The following is an 18,296-nucleotide window of genomic DNA, read 5'->3' on the forward strand; positions in this document are numbered from 1 at the left end:
TTTTGGCCAGTTTTCAGGGTCAGATTCAGCAGCAGCCTACATGTAGTGTTATTAAATGTGCCCAAGTTGTGAGTAAGATAATACACACATGTATAAAGCTGCTGAGCAAGGTTAGACAGTAATAAAATATTGCCATTCCCATGTAAAACTGCGCAGGGTCGATCAGCATGGATTACTTTCAGGCCTACATCTATTCTTCGGCTATTGACAACCTCTCCCTTTTCAGTGTGCATGACTGGAGCTCTCACTAGCGCTGCTAGTGGACAATCAAACCTACACACCCACCTCCAGACACACTCGCATTTCTCATTTCTTACTTCTACTCTAAATTAGATAGCAAGACGCAGTGCCGGAGCTCACAGATCGCATAGAATTAGTTTGAAGTACTAGCGGTAGTTAAACAGTAAATCTGAAATTCAACATGGAGTCCCCTCCAGATCCAGCGAGCGACCCGGGCAACAGCGCCTCGGAGCCGGCTACCCCGGTCAGGGAAACCCCGGTAAACCTGGAGACGCTCCGGAAAGCGGACCATCCAGCCCCGGTTCGAAGGCAGACCTGTTCCAGCACCAACAGAGGTAAGCGGACCGTGATTCGCTTTATTTACTGTGTGGGAAATCAACACCGATGGCGGATTTTTCCTCAAATCAAACTTCAAAATGAATTAAATCGCTTCCCTCCTCCATAAATAACTGCACAGTGTCTTAAATTCACCCAACCACGGAGACACGGCTCTTTATTTAGTGCCACCGCGGCTTTTACGCGTTCGGCTGTAATTAGTGCCTCGGTGTGTGTTGCTGGTTTTCAGGCTCCACTGACAGCTCAAATCATAGGGGGGTGATACGGTCACAGATGTCACATTTACTCTGACTGCAAGATAAATCAATTACCCAGCAACTTCGAATTGACCAACGGGAGCGTGTCTCGGTGCCAAAAAGGGCCAACCTGTCCTCTCAGACGCGATATTGTCAAAGTGTCAGAAGTGAACTTTTTGGCAAACTGTGGGCTAGTTTATCGATCAGTCCCATTCTCCTTTTGTAAGGGGACGTGTCCTCCACTATTCCTCATCCAGCACACAGCGCCGTCTGGCTGGATTTTTTACATCTCCAGCTCAGATTTTTAGGCTATTCCTGTGTGCACAAAAAAGAGACGCCCCAGCAGCTGGATTTTGTTTAGCTCTCCAACACTGTTGCAAGCATGAAGGCGCTGCAAACCTCCACATAATCACAATAAAAAAACTAACCGGGCCTGTATTGTCAATTTAGCCCGTCAAAAGTCTGTCTGCATCGCTGCTGAGGACGAGTTCATTTTTACATGATTTACCCACCACGTCCCGTCCATGTTGTACAGTACAGACAGTATTTAACCACACCCCCTCTCGGCTGTCTCCAGCACAGGCTAACCGGGCTCATCCAAGTTCAAAGAAATACTGATTTCTCTGCTGATTCTTGACAAACACACTCGGTGCGTACATGACAGCGAGGCGAGCTGTGGACAATTAATTCATTGAACGGTGGCTTTTGCGTGCGCACTCTTCCTGTGCGCCAGGGTATATTTAGAGTGTGATATGGTGAATGTGGAATGTAAGCTGGTTATGTAACAGGTTTAGCCATAAACAGAGGCGCGCAACTGAGAGCAGAAATCATCATCGCAGATCTTTTCACTTTACACAAGAGTTCCCCCCACCTCCACTCCTCCACTCCCCGTGAAAAACTGCGGTTGTTTAATTAGAAAAGAAACAGAGAAATCACTGCACTTGAGCGTGTATTTATACACACACACACACACACACACCACTGAAGGGAAACTGTGTGACTTTGTGGGTTGGCACAGCCGGAGCACTTATGTAATAGCGGGGCAAAGACAGGTAGTTAGGAGGCTTCGTGGATTGATTTCTTTTTTCGCAAGTCTGACTTTGAGACACTCCTAACCTGCTGACCCATATTCACCCCACCCTTTTATGCACAGGATTAAAGTGCGTCTGGGAAAGAGAAAGACAGGAAAAAGAACGCCTTCAGTCTGTTATGTAATGCTGAATGGGTGAAAAAAAACAACACATGTTCAGTGGGACAACCTCTGCAGCTTTAGAGGAGTTTCCCTGCACTGAAACTTCATTTTGACCTTTGTGCAAAGAATAAGAACGACTGTTGGGGAGCGTTAGCAGCAGGCGGCTTCAAGAAAAGTTTTGAGAACTTTTTAAAAACTTAGTAGAAGTCAGAATTTATTAGAAATCAGTTCTGAATGATATCCTGAATTAATTTATTCTTATATGTTTAACTGTGTAGCTCCGGTGTGTGTCGTCACACAGGACGCCTGCTCAGCTTTTACTGTTGTAACAACAGGTTATTAATTTTTTATCTATCTTTAAGCATCAGAGAGTTGCCATCTGTTGCTTTGATGCACAGTTACATAGAAACACACCTGTTATGGTCTGCCATCTAATCTATAGGCTCTTACAGACGTTAACATTATAACACCCTAACAGTTGGCTGTTTTAAAAGACACTCACAAAGCAGATTATGTATTAATGTAAATATTCACATTGCAGGAAAGCAGAGGGAAAGTTTCATAAAGCAATGATGGGGTAATTGCTTCACTTGATAAAGCACTGATGTTAAAGTGCAAGTGCTCCATTGACAAGTAACTGCAGTTGGATTATTGCGTCGGCACACTTCAGAGCAGGGTTATTCAAAAAAAAAAAACCAATAAAAAAAAAAAAAACGTTTATGGCTCATGGTGGTGTTACAGTCTTGTAAGACACTCTTTAGGATTACAGCTCCACGCTGAGACTTTTCGGGCCAGCCGCAGAAACCAACATCTGAAAGGCGGCAGACACTCGCTCAAGCGCAGTTTCTCTCTTTACGCCAGCTGTATTAGACTTTCTGAGGATGCACATTTTCTTATCCTGCATGCAGAGCATTTACTGTTTTAACCCTGAGTGCTAATACCTTTTAAGTAGAAAGGGCTTACTTCAGCAGAAGCTCCGCTGTAAGACTTGAGTGGGTCAGAGAACAGGCCTTGGAGGGCTGTGGATATCATTACTGGAAAGAAGAAAGGGTGTTATTTTCATATTGCAAGATCCCCTCGCTTCGCAAATTTGGAAACAATCAATATTAATGGCTTGGTTATATAAGGTCACGGTCTCTGCAGAGGCTTGAAACCTCACAGTTGTACAAGGAAGCCGTGAAGCCGCAGATCTGATAAGAGCTCCGGTGTCTTGGATCCTGTGTTAACATGAGAGCGTTTGAAGGTGTGCGTACGGTACATGTTGTAGTGCTGTAGTGCACTGAGTGACACTGACCACTGCACTTGTCTTCTCACGCCGCACACACACTTGTTATTGTCATTGACGGTGACAGTGAGTCATCTGAACATCATGTTCCTTCGTTCAGGAGAAAGAGGTGGAATTGATTGGTGCTCACGCCGGAGTAAGAACAGGATAGAAAGATCATGTTGCTTTAAACATTGTGAAAGTTGTCACCAGGTGAAGTGTGGTTTCCCGCAGCAGAAAATATTCCAGCACGTCTTATTAACTTGCCTCGTGTCATATCTAGATTGAATCTCTTATTTTTTCATACTAAACACCAGCTTCAACCCATTATGTCACATTTGTAGATTGTCCCGTTTTAAATGTTTCATCATTGGAAGCAAATCTTACCTGACACTTCCACTAATCCACACTGTAAAGGCAGAGTATAAAACATTCAGTCTCCTCTTAATGAACACGCTTTCGTCCGGCAGTTTTATTTTTGGGCAGCGAAACGAGAGCTCTCGGCTAGAGTGGCAGCATTTATTCAGTTGTTGTCGACACAAGACGGATGAGGTGCAGGGGACGCAGAGGCTTTTAAAAAAAAGGTTTTACACAAAATCTCAGAAAGCCCGCAGTTGGCACGGGAGCTTGCACGCCACTCGAGTGGACAGCAACATTATTGAGGCTGTGGCATTCTCAAATTCAATGAATTAGGGCTCCCTGCCCGGTGGAGAGCATGAAGATACAGGTATAGGCTTATAGCTGAGCCTTCAGCTCGGACAGATCCGGGAGAGGAACTCCATTAGGTGTCTCTTTTTTTCTGGCTGGCTGCCTGTAACATAATATCGAGTTTCAGTCCTCCTGCGCTTTTCAATCCTTAAATGTGGCAGAGGTGATAATATCATCAAGACTTTTATTGGTAGCTGTCACACAGTTAACATTGTTAAATGTTAATAATCAGACTGTTGAAGTCAAAGCTCAGTATTTGATCTATTCTTTCAAAGACCAGCAAAACAGTTTAACTAGAAAGGATAAACAGTATTTCTTTGACTGTACACTGAGCTGTTACATAGACGGTGACATCTGCTCTCAGTTTAGACTTTGGCACTGCCACCATTCGGAGAAAAAAAAAAAAGTCTTCTGTTTTTATGAGCTTCAAAGGTCAAATTACATATCAGCGTCAGTGTGCTTATCTAAGGAGGATGGAGCTGTGAATGTCAATATTAGTAGTTAAATGAGCAGTGATTGAGATTTTATCATGTCAGGTGTGAGGCTCTTTCTCGCCGTCAGGTAAAGATAACATGGTATAAAATATATAAAATAATGAAATATTGTTTTTGGCTGAAATTCCCCTTCTTATTTGTAAAGAGCTGTAAAATACGAATTAATTTTTAGCTCCTATGAAATGAAAAATCCCTCGACTCCTTTTCATATGTGTCCTCCTCGATGGAGTCTTTTGCTTTCGCCCATCATATATAGCATATATATTCATATAGCAATAAACGTGATATTTGATTTTTAAAGTTTACCCTCGTGACAAAGCTAACTAGCATTAGCTGAAGTAACAGATTGGATGTGTTTGTGTCTTTTTACAGAAACTTGCTTTGAATTTCCCAAAGTGTCTTTATTGTGATATAAATGGCTCAAATTTACTTTTAAACTCATTATATTCAAATATTTAAATGAAGTCCCCCTGGTTTTAGGAAACAGGTCATACTTTGCAAGGAAATTACACACACAGAGGCATGTTCTGGGACCTTTTAAACGAAATATTTTTGGTGCTTTATATATTTAAAGAGCAGGCGTTTGAATGTTTTGAGCTCAAAAAGTGAAAGTGCGAGACTGAGCGGCGACTTTGACATTTTAAGTCTGTTAACCGCTTGTTTTAGTTTGGTGTATCTGTGCTGCATCTATGAGGGTTTAATACATTTTTTGTCATCACGTATTTAATCGTCCGTATCTGTGATGTGAAGGAATTAAAAATCATGCAGTGACCCGTGATGCTGTAGAGTGGAATGTGTCTGATAAGAGAGATGCTTCATGAAAGGACTCCTGTTTTTATTGTAGGAAACTGACAGGACGTTGCTAGCCGTCTGGAGGCATACCAGAGTTCAACACTTGACCCCCGATTCTCTCTATAAACCTAAACATCTGGACCAATAGCTTTTAAGTTTCCCATGCTGAAATCTACATTCATTTCTATCACGTTTACATCATCTGTATTCTGTTGCAACTAATATAATACAGAAAACTTGGTTTACCAAGGTTCAAGGTTCATGTATTTTGAGTCCATGTGTTTTCAATCAGTGCAGGATTTATTTTTTCTAAAGCACAGTGGTTGTACCAGTTGTTAATTGGTGCTGACATATTACAAAACAGTTCAGGATACACACATTAGAGGCAGAACAAAAAGTGCAAGGGTCTGACAAAGTAAAAACACGACTACAAGGATGCATTTCACAGATGTTCCGGTGTAGCTGCATCTTTTGGTAACCTGTAAGTCAGTTTTTAGATTTATCGGGTGTATACTGTAGGCAACGTGATGCAAGCCCTAATAGGCTATATTAATTAAAAAAAGTTTCGAAATGTCAAACTTACCCTAGACCAAATCCTAAAGTTTTATTCTTGTGGGACAGTTTTATTTTGGAGTTTGAATCACCAGTGGCTTAACTGGGGCTGGCGAGGAAGTTTCAACTGGTGACAGACACCAGATTTGATGTGAAATCTCCTGTGGTGAACGACAGCTCAGATCTATGGCCCATTTACAGAAGTTTGTATCTTAGATAGAAAAGTCTGAATAGTAATGACCGGAAATACTCCAGATGCATTATTGGAGGGCGTTAAAGGAGTCTAAATTTAATGTGGTACACTGTGACCTAAGTACTGGTGCTGCTTGGCTCTGCGCTGCTCTGCGCCTCTCTGATATGAAATAGCCCCCTTAGAAGAGGCCTGGAGGGAGAGAGGTGGTGAGAGGGGTCTGAAGGATCACTCGGGAGGATTCTTATGTCGCATCTAGACCCAAGCTTTTCACATCTCCACCAGTGTGGAGGGTGCAAAGCTCCCAAGCAGGTAGGTAAGCCCCTCAGCACTCAAGTCAGGAACTTTGACCGGCAGTATCTGTGAAGCCATCATCCCTGCGCCTTTGAATCATACCGGACACATACATTCATGCTGCTTTATGTCAAGTCATGTGAACATAAAGCCGTGAGTGTCTGCACATTCAGAGTAAATATTACCACAGAGCCTTTACGGCTTCATGCAGGCTGCGGGGTGCTGACATGTGTTGAACACTTGAGAGAGAAATCAGGATGATCTCCCGGCCACGGAGACCTTCTGTGCATGTGTGCGCTTTAAAACAGGAAAAGGTAACGTTGTAAAATCTTAAGTATGTTAGTCAAACGGCCTCACCTCAAGAGCCTCTTAACTATTATTTATCCTGCTTTCTGAAGGCTAAATGGCCCTCATGGCAGCTGGTTGAAGGGCTGTTGAGTGGTGTGCTGCGACATCAGGCGAAGATGAAAATGGAAGTATGTGTAGCCGCAGATGCAGAAGAATCCATGTGCTTTCGTCTTTAGTTAAGAGTGCTAATAATGAAAGTTAACAATGTCTGCACACGTATTCTCAGGATGTATTAAATATAACTAGAAGAGTCGAGAGGAGAGAGAACGGTCGCAGGAATTGCTGAAACTATTGGTCTTGTTTCAAACACATCAGTCTGGCATCATTAGTCCCTGCATCATTATTTCACCACGTGAAGTTTTTGTTTTTCATTTGCACAAATCCATCTTCAAATTGAACAAATATTATAAATAATAAAGTTGCAGGAGCAAGCACATTTTTTCTCTCTAGTGCCTACACTTTGATTTTCCTTTGCTCTTTTCACACTGGGTAAGGTAATAATACTGAGGAAAGGCGAAGCACGCACATCACATCCTCCGCCGTTATTTCCGTTACATCAGTACCGCCGGAGTATTACTCAACAAAGTTTATTTGTCACCTGGAATAAACAAAAAACTTTTGGAGACAAGGGAGATAAAACGACTTGAAAATCAGTGTCATTTCTGTTGGCTTGATTATTTATATTGGAATAACAAGCGCGACTTAATCTCATAAATAAAAAAGGGAGAGATACAGATCCGTCCCCTCCAGGTACTGCCGCCACTTAATCGAATTAGCTCCACTCTCAGGCTTGACGGGCTCTTCAAACACCCCTGGTGACTTCTGAGTGCCGATTACAATCAGCTACTATTTTCAGCCTTTGATTAAAATCTGGTGAGGTTGGACAGAATTTTTTTGAGCGCAGAACCAACTAATTATTAACATCGCAGCCCATCTCTCTCTCTTTTTTTTGCCAGTTACAGAGGGCCAATGGGCTGGAGTACTTAAACAATACCCATAAGTATTAATCATGTTGAATCACTCAGTGTGAAACTATTAGCTTCTTCTTATTGAAAAATCTAACACTAGTCTGTGTGTTGTCCAAACATGGATATTTTTACTGACCCTTTGTGTCATTTTAAACAAATCTGAGAGCAGAATTATTTGTGAAATCAAAGACGCCGTTTGTATTTGTTTCACAGTGTAACATCCTAACACTATAATCTTTTTTAGAGCTGTTTGTACAGACGTCCTCATCTGGCAGACGACAATAATGCACACAGTCATTTGCTCGTACAATAATAGAAGATGATCACGATTGTTCATGCCTCACACAGTATGTCATAGAATCATTGTAGTGTGCCTGTCAAACACAATTCTGCTCTTTTGTTAGTTTCAAAAGGCGGCTTTTGAATATGAATAAGTCACTAATGAATATTTGGTTCTTGCGTGTCTGTGGATTGATTGCTTTAGGAGGCGTACTAAGACAGAGTGTGGCACGATGGGGCTCAATCAATGCAGCAATGCTGCCGCTGTGCTGCTTTCTGACAGTGATTGAAAGGCAGAGTCACTCTTCGCCATGTATGCTACACGAATCCTGCTCTCATTCACTGACAAATATCAGCTGTCTGATCAATCAATATTTGCAGCTTTATTTTACTAATGCAGTGCTTAAGAGGCAATAATTAACGCCATGCTGGGTTGTTAAAAGCCTATTTTTATGTGACAGACAGAAATAGACACACAGAAATAGGAAGATGAAGGCCTTTGGTTGATGTTGATAGTGGCACATTGTACAGACATCCCTTATACACTGCACTATGAACTTATGAAGAACTTGCGCACATAACAGTTCCTGTTGCTTTCAAGTTATGTTAATGCTCAAAACTCAAATTTTCTTCCACTTTTAACTGTTGCTTAATAGCAGAATAGGATTTATTACCAAGTAGGTCTTCAGTTAAATGAATTTGCCTTGTTGTTTGTTGCATATAATAAACACAGGGCCGTAATCACCTTTTTAACAAGTGGGGGGGGCCATGCTCAATCTACACTTTCTGCAACCCTGTCTAGGGGGGTCTGGGAAATCAAACAGAAATCATTGATGGTAGTTCTCAAAGTTTTGATGACTGCGAACCATTTCAGGGAGCCAGCATATGATTGAGGGTCGCACAGGAAAAGTGCAAACCTTGTGACATTTTTATGACTTTTTAAAATTAGTAACACTTTACAAGAACTGCTGACAGTGACACGTTACGCTCAAATTACCTTCTTGTATTCCATATTTTAATGCATTTGAAAGTAATTTAATGGAGACAGTACAGCGTTTGACACTGATTGCACCTACGGCAGTCAAACAGTGGCTTCTGCTGGGGTACGGCAACACTGCTTGGACAAACTGCATGCAGAACTGCAGTTTATCATAATACTAAAACCATTAATAATAATAGTGACAGTTTGTTCAGTGTATTTATGAATATGATTACTAGGGCGGTCAAAATAACACCCAGACCCAAAGTGAGTAAGTCTACCTGTGACTAACGCCCTTGCGAAATGGATTGCAGACCAGTTTCGGTGGTAGAGGACAGGGGGACAGTTGTGTCCAAAATCCAGCAACTTTACTACGACAAATTTGCCAAAATTCATTTGAACTGAATTTTTTTGAATACTTTAACAACAAAAATTGGTGTATGCGATTAATTTAGATGAATGAATTACAGAGCATGTAATTAGATTAATTTTTTTGATCGCTTGACAGTCCTAATGATTACGTTTGCTAATTATTTTTTCAGATGGAATTTTTTTCTTAATTTTTTTTTTAATCGATAATAATGATAAAAATAAGAATAATAGTAATATGAATATATATTGAGGGGATGTGCTCAAATATGCCCCCCCCCAATATATATTATAATTACTTACTGCTTACCGCCTAAAATTAACATTTCAAGAGGGAATAAAAATAAAAGCAAAGTAATGCAACAGTCAAGAACATAAATATATTTTATATTTTATAAATGGTTAGGGATGACTAAAAAGTATATTGATTTTAGCTAAGTTAAGGAGAGTACTTTGGGAAAATCTCAGGTAAATAAAAATCCAAATCCAACAGAAACCTTTCCAAAACAAGAAGCATCTACTTTGTGAATTTCTGCTGGCGCCAAACCTTCATCAGCTTATTCTCTCTTAATAAACTGTCTTCATTCAGCCTTTGTTGAGGGTTTGAGTAATTGAAATATAGTATGAAACAGTTTAACTGAGGGAATATTCATTCGATGTCATCTTGTGTTAAACAAGTGTGGCTTGTGATGCTCATTAATTTCTGCTTGCTCCACTTGCGGTGTTTGGGCTCTCTTCGCTGGCTCAGTGCCACAGCGTCTTCTGAAAGAGCCACTTCATCTCTGTCAGGGGCAGGTGGAAATTTGCTGCACACTTCTAATTGGACAAAGTGCCTTTCAAACTCTGAGCCATCATACACAGATCAGATTATCATACAGACCAGGTGTCAACAGAGGTTTTTCACCTCCCTCTTCCCCTACTGCTCTCTTGTGCATCTTTTGGGTCAACTTTCAGATCATCCCTGTGCTGCGGCGCTTGTTTAACTCCCTGCCGCCTAGTGGCCCGAGGCATAACAAGCCTTGTCTAACAGATTAATTACAAGAAAGTGCACTTGTTATTTCGACTTTGGAGCTTTTATTGTAGGGCAACGGTCGGACAAAAGACATCTTCTAAAACCAGGAGATATCAGAGTAATTTTCATGTGATTTAACAGATGATGACTGCCTGAGGCCCTCAAGCACATCCCTCCTAAGTTTAAAGCAGCTTGGTCATCTTTTGTCTCAAGCACAGAAACGTTTTGCAACAGCCAGAAAGAGTATGTGAGGCTGCAGGCTAGCTCACAGGGGGCTTTAAGGTCTGCAGTATAGCTCGGGGCCAGACCTCACTGAAGTTGTTAAAGCAATAGGTGCAATCTTCAGATCAATTCTTCACATAACAGGTAACCATAGAGAAAGAGCAGGGCTCGTCTGATGTTATTTAGTCTGTTTGAATCAGTTAAAAGCATAACTGCTGAATTTTGAATGAGCCGTGGAAATGAAACAGACTAGTGATTGATGTAAGGGCAGTCTAAAGACAAGAAGATAAAAGACTTTTTCCGATCATATGTTTTACAGATTAAGTTTAGAAAAAAAAAAAAAGTGGTAAAAAAGGAGGTATGCCAACTCTTGTGGACAGTTTACGGTAAAAAATAAAGCTTTTGTCAGAATTTTCCAGGACAGATTTGACTCTCAAATGTCCATTGAATCACTGGCCTTCAGTGGTGCAGTACATCTGTGTGTTGTGAGTGCAGCAGTCGGAGGAAATATTTTCTGTTCTGTATGAAAGGTAGTATGAAAGTTAATGGAAAATAAGATGGTGTATAAAATTGAACCTTGAAGAGCAGCCCAGGTAATGTGTGTTGAAAGACAGAACAAACTGAACTGATTACACTAAGTGTTGTGTTTCTGTCAGTTTCAGCTGCGTTTAGTGTCAAAGCATGAGATCTACCCGAAACCTGATTCTTTTTTTGAACAAAGCTTATTGGTTCCTTTAAAGTAGGGATGCACCGCTTGTGAATCGGTCTGATGTTGAAAATAACAGTTTGGCCGATAGCTGATACAGATACATATGTTTTTTTTGTTTTTTTTGTTATTTTGTACTTGTTGTTATTTATAACCCCTTTTGTGCCAGGGAAACAAAACAATCTTCAAAAATAATTGAACTGTTTTCAAGTAATTCAGTTGTTCATCGCGCGGCCTTTGAATGAGCACAAATCCAATCATACAAATTTATGAAACAACCTTTCATATAACCTCCGTTCACGTGAAAAACATCTTTAAAAAACTGCTTTCAAAACCTTCCTATTATGTATTTCATAATTCCCTCTCTAATACTGTATAATTGTAATAATAATACTCGGACACAGTTGTCTTTGTCTTCTTCGTTTTGTTTTTATTTTGTTTTATTTTGGTTCGAAATAAAGTCATTCATTAATTCATTCCATATCTGTTTTATATACATCGGCAAATTTGTCCTTCAAACAAATGGATTTATTAAAGTTTCTCCCCAAAAAACAAAATTTACAAGATGACATTTGAACACATCACGAAAACATTACAATCGCCCAATAGTCATTTTTACGGAGTAGAACTTGAACGCAACATAATGTAACTCAATGCAACCTCCATCCTTTCGTCCCCATGGCTGCTCAGGGAAGATCTGTTTGTCCCAAACTCATTTTGTGTTTTCCCTGCAATGAGGGGACACCATTAGACATCAAGTCCGCTTTTTTAGCCTGCTCAAGATTAATGTGACACAACAGAAAAACATCAACCACAGCCACTGGTGAATGTCATCTTATTTGCTGACAGGCTGCAATCAGCAAGGAAAATATCGGCCCATATTGATGTTCAGCCAGTCGATCGGTGCATCCCTACTTTAGAGAGGATCTGCATTTTGTTTCTGTGCACAAAAGCTGCTACTTGGTTTATAACAACTTTGCACCTGGGTTGTTGTTGCTCTGGCTCTAGTTACTGATGTGAAAGCAAAGCTTGAGGAATTAGTTGCAGTATTAAATGAGCAGCAGTATCTCATTTGATGACAGTATGATAGTGGAAACCAGTTGCATAGTTATAAATACATTATCGCTGCTCCTTTCACACATCAGCCAAACTTGGCAAAATTTTGGCATACTCGATTGCTTATCTTGTCTGCACGTCGTCAGCGCAGATGTATTACCCTGTGCTGATTTGATTCTGGGCAAAGGAAAGTGGACAGGAGAGATTGATGGCGGTGTCCCCAGTCAGACAGATAACACCTGATTCTGCCTGCAGGGGGTTGGTCTAGCACACTCCTCCCCTGCACCTCAGACGCGTGGAAGGCTGTAGTGAGGAGGTGAACCGTTCCTTCACTCAATGCAAATTCGGGGGCCACATTCAGAGATGATCCCAGGACGATTGAGCCAATGTGGCCCCGAGCACTCTGCACCACATGATCCATGCATCAGCCACACCTGGGAGAAACCCACACAGGCATTGGGGTCATTTGTTTAACACAGGTGCATCATGTATCTCGACGCACTCAAACAAGCTCACACACACACAGACGTACCTGCACGCTTGAACGCACGCTCAGAGCCAGACACATGCCTGAATGCGCACACACACACAGACACACAAGTGTTAATGAAATGCTGTCTGCACACGTGGTTTTATATTGGAAACATGTCTGCAGTGCATCACCTTTTGTTATGACCTGTTGTTTCTGTCACTTTTTCAGTTTTGGAAGTCTTGATGGAATATCACGAGGGAAAATATGTTGTAATAGAAAAGTACTTTAAAAATTGTGTGCTTCAGGAAACAATGTTTAAAGGAGTGTGATCAAAATAGTTGCAGTTTTTTGATTAATTACGAATATACTGCATCAGCATTAGATATCAGTACATGCTAATGTCACGTTTTTCTTCCGAAACGCACCAATTCTGAATATTTGAAACAGTTTTCAACACTAATTTTCTGCAGTATCGATACACAGTTACCTGCTGTGCTTTCTCGCTCTCTCTTATTGTTAATGTTTACTACAGTCACGCTGCTGTTCTCTGCTACTAACCAGGAAAAGAAAAGTTGTCGTTGTCATGTTATAGGCTTGGTATTTTTTTCTTTTGATAAAACTTTGCGCCCTCAGTGCCAATTTTTCCAGTGGTATCAAAAATGGAATTGAATATGGATATTTTTCAAGGTATTGTATCGAAGTTAGGAATGAAATTGTCTTGACAACACATGCTTAAGTATTTCATAAGTAGTACGTGTTACACTGGATTCATGTTGAATATGCTTAAACCTTCAAATTGTTGCTCCCGAGATCCTTTTCCCAGAGATTAATAGACAGAAAATGAATCAACAACAATTTTATAATCATTTGATTATCAGTACTTTAATTGGAACAAAACAAGCTATTTAAATACGTCACCAGGCTCTGGGAATGTTTTTGTTCCCCACTATTTTCTGACATTGATACAAAATAATTATTCAATTGACGAAAAAAAGTAATTGTAAGATCAGTTCATAATGAAAATAATCGTTGGCTGTACCTCCAGTATAATTTGAGGTAGGGCTGGCACAATATCAGATTTTCACTATTATCGTGGCCAAAAGAAGACATAATAACAATGTTATTGTGATATCTATAGAAATTCTGAAAAATTTAAAGATAAAGCTATCAGACAAATTTTTCTCTCCTTTTTGGCAAATGACACTCAAATACACTCAAAAAATGATAATAGGGAGATGGAGAGGAAGTCTGTAACAATACCTATTCAAAAGCGTTATAAAAGAGCTAACACTAGCCGTGTCTGCTTTTATTTTTTATCTACTGACTCCAGCAGTGTTAGCTGACCTGAATCCCTGGTTCTCTCTTGCTTCTTCTGCCTAACAAATAACCAGCAGAGATAAAATATTTCAAATCCGCTATAACTCAGCTTTAACAGTACACAACTAAGACCTTAATGTAATGTTTCCAGTTTCAGGGCAAAAAAAGTAAGTGCAAATTAGTCTCTCTATTGTGGCAAAATCTGCAGGATGATGGGGGCGATAGTAGGTGAAGAAGTTGCCATTGCCCTCCTTTACTGTCGATCACACTTCCTGCAGACAGAGATGTCTACCAACACCCTGTCTATTTCATGGGATCCCAAAAACTCCTACACTGTGTTAAGCAGTGTTACCTCTGCATCGAATCGACGTCGTACCTACGGCATAGGCTGTGCGTCAATGTAGAGCCTATGCCATACCCTACGGCGTAGCCTGATGTGCACCTCCCCAGAAATGTAACTACGCGTCGCAACGACGCATACCTGAAGTGAAGCTTTTATTTACTTTAATTTCACACATGAGAAACAATAAATTGTGAAGACAATCAAGGCTCCACTAAAATAACATTTTAAGTCTTTAAGTCTGTTATTTATCCTGGCTTCATATGAGTAGTAGCAGGGTAGAGAGTCTCGCTCTTGTATGTCCCCCTTGATATGATTTTGTACGTCAGTAGCTGCATACTGTGGTAGTAGCTAGCTAGTTACTGCGTCAAGGCATCATATCAGGTGTATGTGTGTGTGTTTTGGGGACATTAGGGAGGGAGCCAAAGCGCAAACATCAAGAAACAGGAATGATTTAAGAGGCTTTTTTTTTTTTACACAATATTATCATTTGTGTATAATTAACATTATATCAGAATTGCATTTTTATATATCAGGGTTGTTGTGAATGCTGGTTAATTGCAACACTGTTATTTGAAGTGTAGAGTACAAAGACGACTTCTCATATAGACATCACACTTGCTTGTTCCGTGCTCTGACTGCACCGTATGGATACAGAGGGCAGCTCTTTTAATACCCTGCTCTGCGCTTTAAAAGCTCCTTTGATGCTATTACATCATTTGTTATAATTCACCAACCATCAGTAACATCTGAGTGTCTTGTGATCCCCACAAATCAAAGTATGCTGCAACATCCTCAAACAGACATACAGTGCAGCAAAACACATTTTCTGTTTTTTTAAATTCAATAACAAGGTGTGCAGCACTGGTTCTCAGTGTGTGAAGCAGATGGTGAAAGGCTAGTGTATAATAGATCTCAATATTAACCGTAGCACATGCTGGGAGTGTTGGTGGATGGCACACAGCAGAGTAAAAGAGAAGCAATGACCTTCTGTCCCATCATTTACCCCCTCGTGCCCCCCATACCGCTCTCAAATTACTTTGTTTTAGCCAATTAAAGCAGCCGGCTGAGCATCAAGCAGGCTGCCATTTTTCGCTCACCTGGACCCATGTGACATTATCGCTCTGTCATCGGGAGAGATGGCCGTAAGTGGGAATCTCCGGCATGGCACCGTGCCACCTTAGACCCCACTGTGTTCGCTGAGATTAATGCAATGATTCTCCCTCCAACTTGCAAGAATCTCAGTCAGCTCTCTCACCTGTTCCCGGTGATAGCGCCGCGCACAGCTCCTCGCTGCATGAACCAGCGAGCAAATGATTGCGGTGGTTACACCACGCTCCAAAGCACACAATAGATATACATCTACTGATATTTCCTCTATTACCTCTGCTACACAAAATGATCAGTTTCTAAATGTGCAAGGAATCTATTGTCCTTAAGTTGTCTTGTCGCTGATCAAGATAACATATGCTGAGAAATGGCTCTCCATCCAAATCCTTTAATGGCTCAATAATAGACAGAAAGACGGCAGACACAACAATACCATGGCACGGGATGAGTGAAGGACCGGAGTGTGTGGTGTTTAACAGCCATACGAGCACAGATTATGTGCTTGAAGGGGCTGAATTGAGTGCCAGCAGTGACAGTTGGGCTGGGAATTGAGTGTGCCGGGGACGTGCGGCTTGACTCCGCTCGGAAACACCACTGGGTCCAGGGCTCATCTCTGTAGTCCTCCGCCTCCCCTCCTCCTGTAGAGGCATTGTGGCCTGCCGTTTGCTCTGCTCCACCGGGGGAATGGACGGGCCCCTGCTCCCGCTTGATGAGCACTCACTAATGGCTGCTTCTTTGAAAGCTGACGGGCCCGTTTGAGGAGGAGTGTCTTTTACTTCCCTCCAGCTTGCCTTGGCTGGGCATTCGTCAGGCTGCCTGGCTTTGCTGTCCTGCCCACATGATGGTGCGCCAAGGGGCTGGAACGTCTGTCATTTGTTTTACTTTCAAATAAAAGTTGATGATTTACCAATAAAAAGTAAAAATAGTCTTTTGATGATGTCTGGAGGCATATGGAGAATGTGTTGCAATAGCGACATTTTCAGCTCAGAATAACAAGACAAAAGAGATTTGGCTTTTTACTTTTTTTGTACTCCCTCTGATAAAGAATAGTGTGGCCATAGTTTTGTGTAAAGTGAACATGTGAGTATAGAAAGTGCCATCGATATCAATATGGTGGAGGACACACTAAAGGCTGCATTACATTAATGTCAACAAGCTTAATCTGTATCCGCTCATGTAATGGCTGGCCAATATGCACTGTGATGTCACGACAGGAGGCAGAAACAATTAAATTCCCCTAGTTTATGTTTTATTTAAGGAAAGGTATTTTTGCTGTTCGGCTGCATGAGAGCGGCTCCGGCAGCAGTCGCGAGGAGATGTATTCTTAACACAACTTAGAACCGGGAGGTCTGTAATAACAAAATAAGCAGCTGTGTTTGAAATTGGGCCCCTTGACAGTTTGCATACTTTTACAGCCTGTTAATCCTCTACAGTTCAGAAATATACACAAAGCAAGCTCGATGACAAGAGCATCCACTGTTAGAAAAGAGGAAACAACAGCAGTTTTAAAAGTGAAGAGTAGGCTGGTATTTTTATAAAGACACCTACACTCGCTGGGTGTTTTAACACTGGTACGGTTGATGGATCGGTAAAGCTTCCAGTTCTGTGGTTTCTTATCTTCCTGATACCCTTGACCGCTGCCCTGTCTTCTCACCCCAGAGGGAGCCGTTGTTTCTGCTGCCCTCCTCCTCCTCACCGGCGTACCAGTCTCTAGCTTCTGGAGACTCCATTAGGAAGTTGGAGTCGTCCTTGGAAATCTCCTCTCTTTATAACTTCTCCTGTCTTCACTCCCTCTATCCCTCTCCCTCTCCCACTCCTGTTTCACGTGCACTCTTTTTTTTTGCCCCACTTGAAACTAGGGTGAAGGTCAGAATGGCGAATTTGATATAAGAGCTGACGTGCTTCCGTGGAGCACCTTGTCAACTCAAAACAATAGGTTTGCAGGAGCCGTTATGCGGCATAAAGAATGTCCGCATATTCCCAGAGAAATGTCCTCCGCTAGACGTTCCCCAAAGAGATGAGAACATTTGTCTGCATACATTTTTGCATACATCCCGGCCCGGCAGAAAATGGAGGCTGAGGCAAAATGAATTCATTTAACATAGAAGGAAATAAGTTATTTCAGGGAGATTCAAAGAGTCATCCAATTTGCATGATAGACCCGTCATGCTTGTGATATTAGATTTGGTCATTAATGGTCTGCTCTGATGTAAATTTAAGCTCTTGTTCAAATCCGACATATAATGTTGCAGCTTTATTAGGCTGCACATAATGTCTATGAGGAAGTAACAGATGTTAGCAGTTGCATAACGGCAAGAAAAAAAGCAACCGGCTGTGTTGTACAGCAGCGTGATCAAATAGTTTAATTTGATCTGACCTTTTTGTCTCAGTTGTATCTCTGAGCTGCCTCATGGTGGTGGACGCTTACAAAATAGTGTCATCAGACAGGTTAGGCCAGGTCCAACTATGCAGCTCTCACAAGAAGATGCAGTTTATTGGCCATGTTAAGATACAGCATCCTGAGGTATCTTGTGAAGTAATGAAAAAAAGCATATGATCAGGAAAAAGCTTGAGTCAAAAACTGGATTGATGGATGTTAATATAACCGCTTTATTCAGTCCCATTGTCAGAGATCTCTCACCAACCAGTTGTCACAGGCAGTTTCATCTCAAATTAAATTCATTTGGATATGACATTTTAATTGGAACACTATTCCCATTAATTGAACAAATTAGAGAAAGTCTGCTGGGGGAAAGGTAATCTCTGGGAGAGATGTTTTGGAATTCACAATTTAGAATTAAAAATCAGCTGCTCGGCTTT

The 18,296-nt window shown here is 41.2% G+C and overlaps 1 protein-coding gene across 1 annotated transcript in view; it reads left to right on the forward strand.

Annotated features, from left to right (window-relative positions):
- The first annotated feature begins 263 nt into the window (after positions 1-263).
- The window catches only part of roraa (RAR-related orphan receptor A, paralog a), a 214,790-nt gene continuing 196,757 nt past the window's right edge, over positions 264-18,296 (forward strand). Inside the window, exon 1 of the mRNA XM_050073187.1 lies at positions 264-575. Coding sequence (XP_049929144.1) covers positions 422-575 — 154 coding nt within the window. The 5' untranslated portion in view covers positions 264-421. The remainder of the gene's footprint in view (positions 576-18,296) is intronic.

Source organism: Epinephelus moara, chromosome 20, assembly GCF_006386435.1.
Source record: "Epinephelus moara isolate mb chromosome 20, YSFRI_EMoa_1.0, whole genome shotgun sequence".
NCBI lineage: Eukaryota > Metazoa > Chordata > Actinopteri > Perciformes > Serranidae > Epinephelus > Epinephelus moara.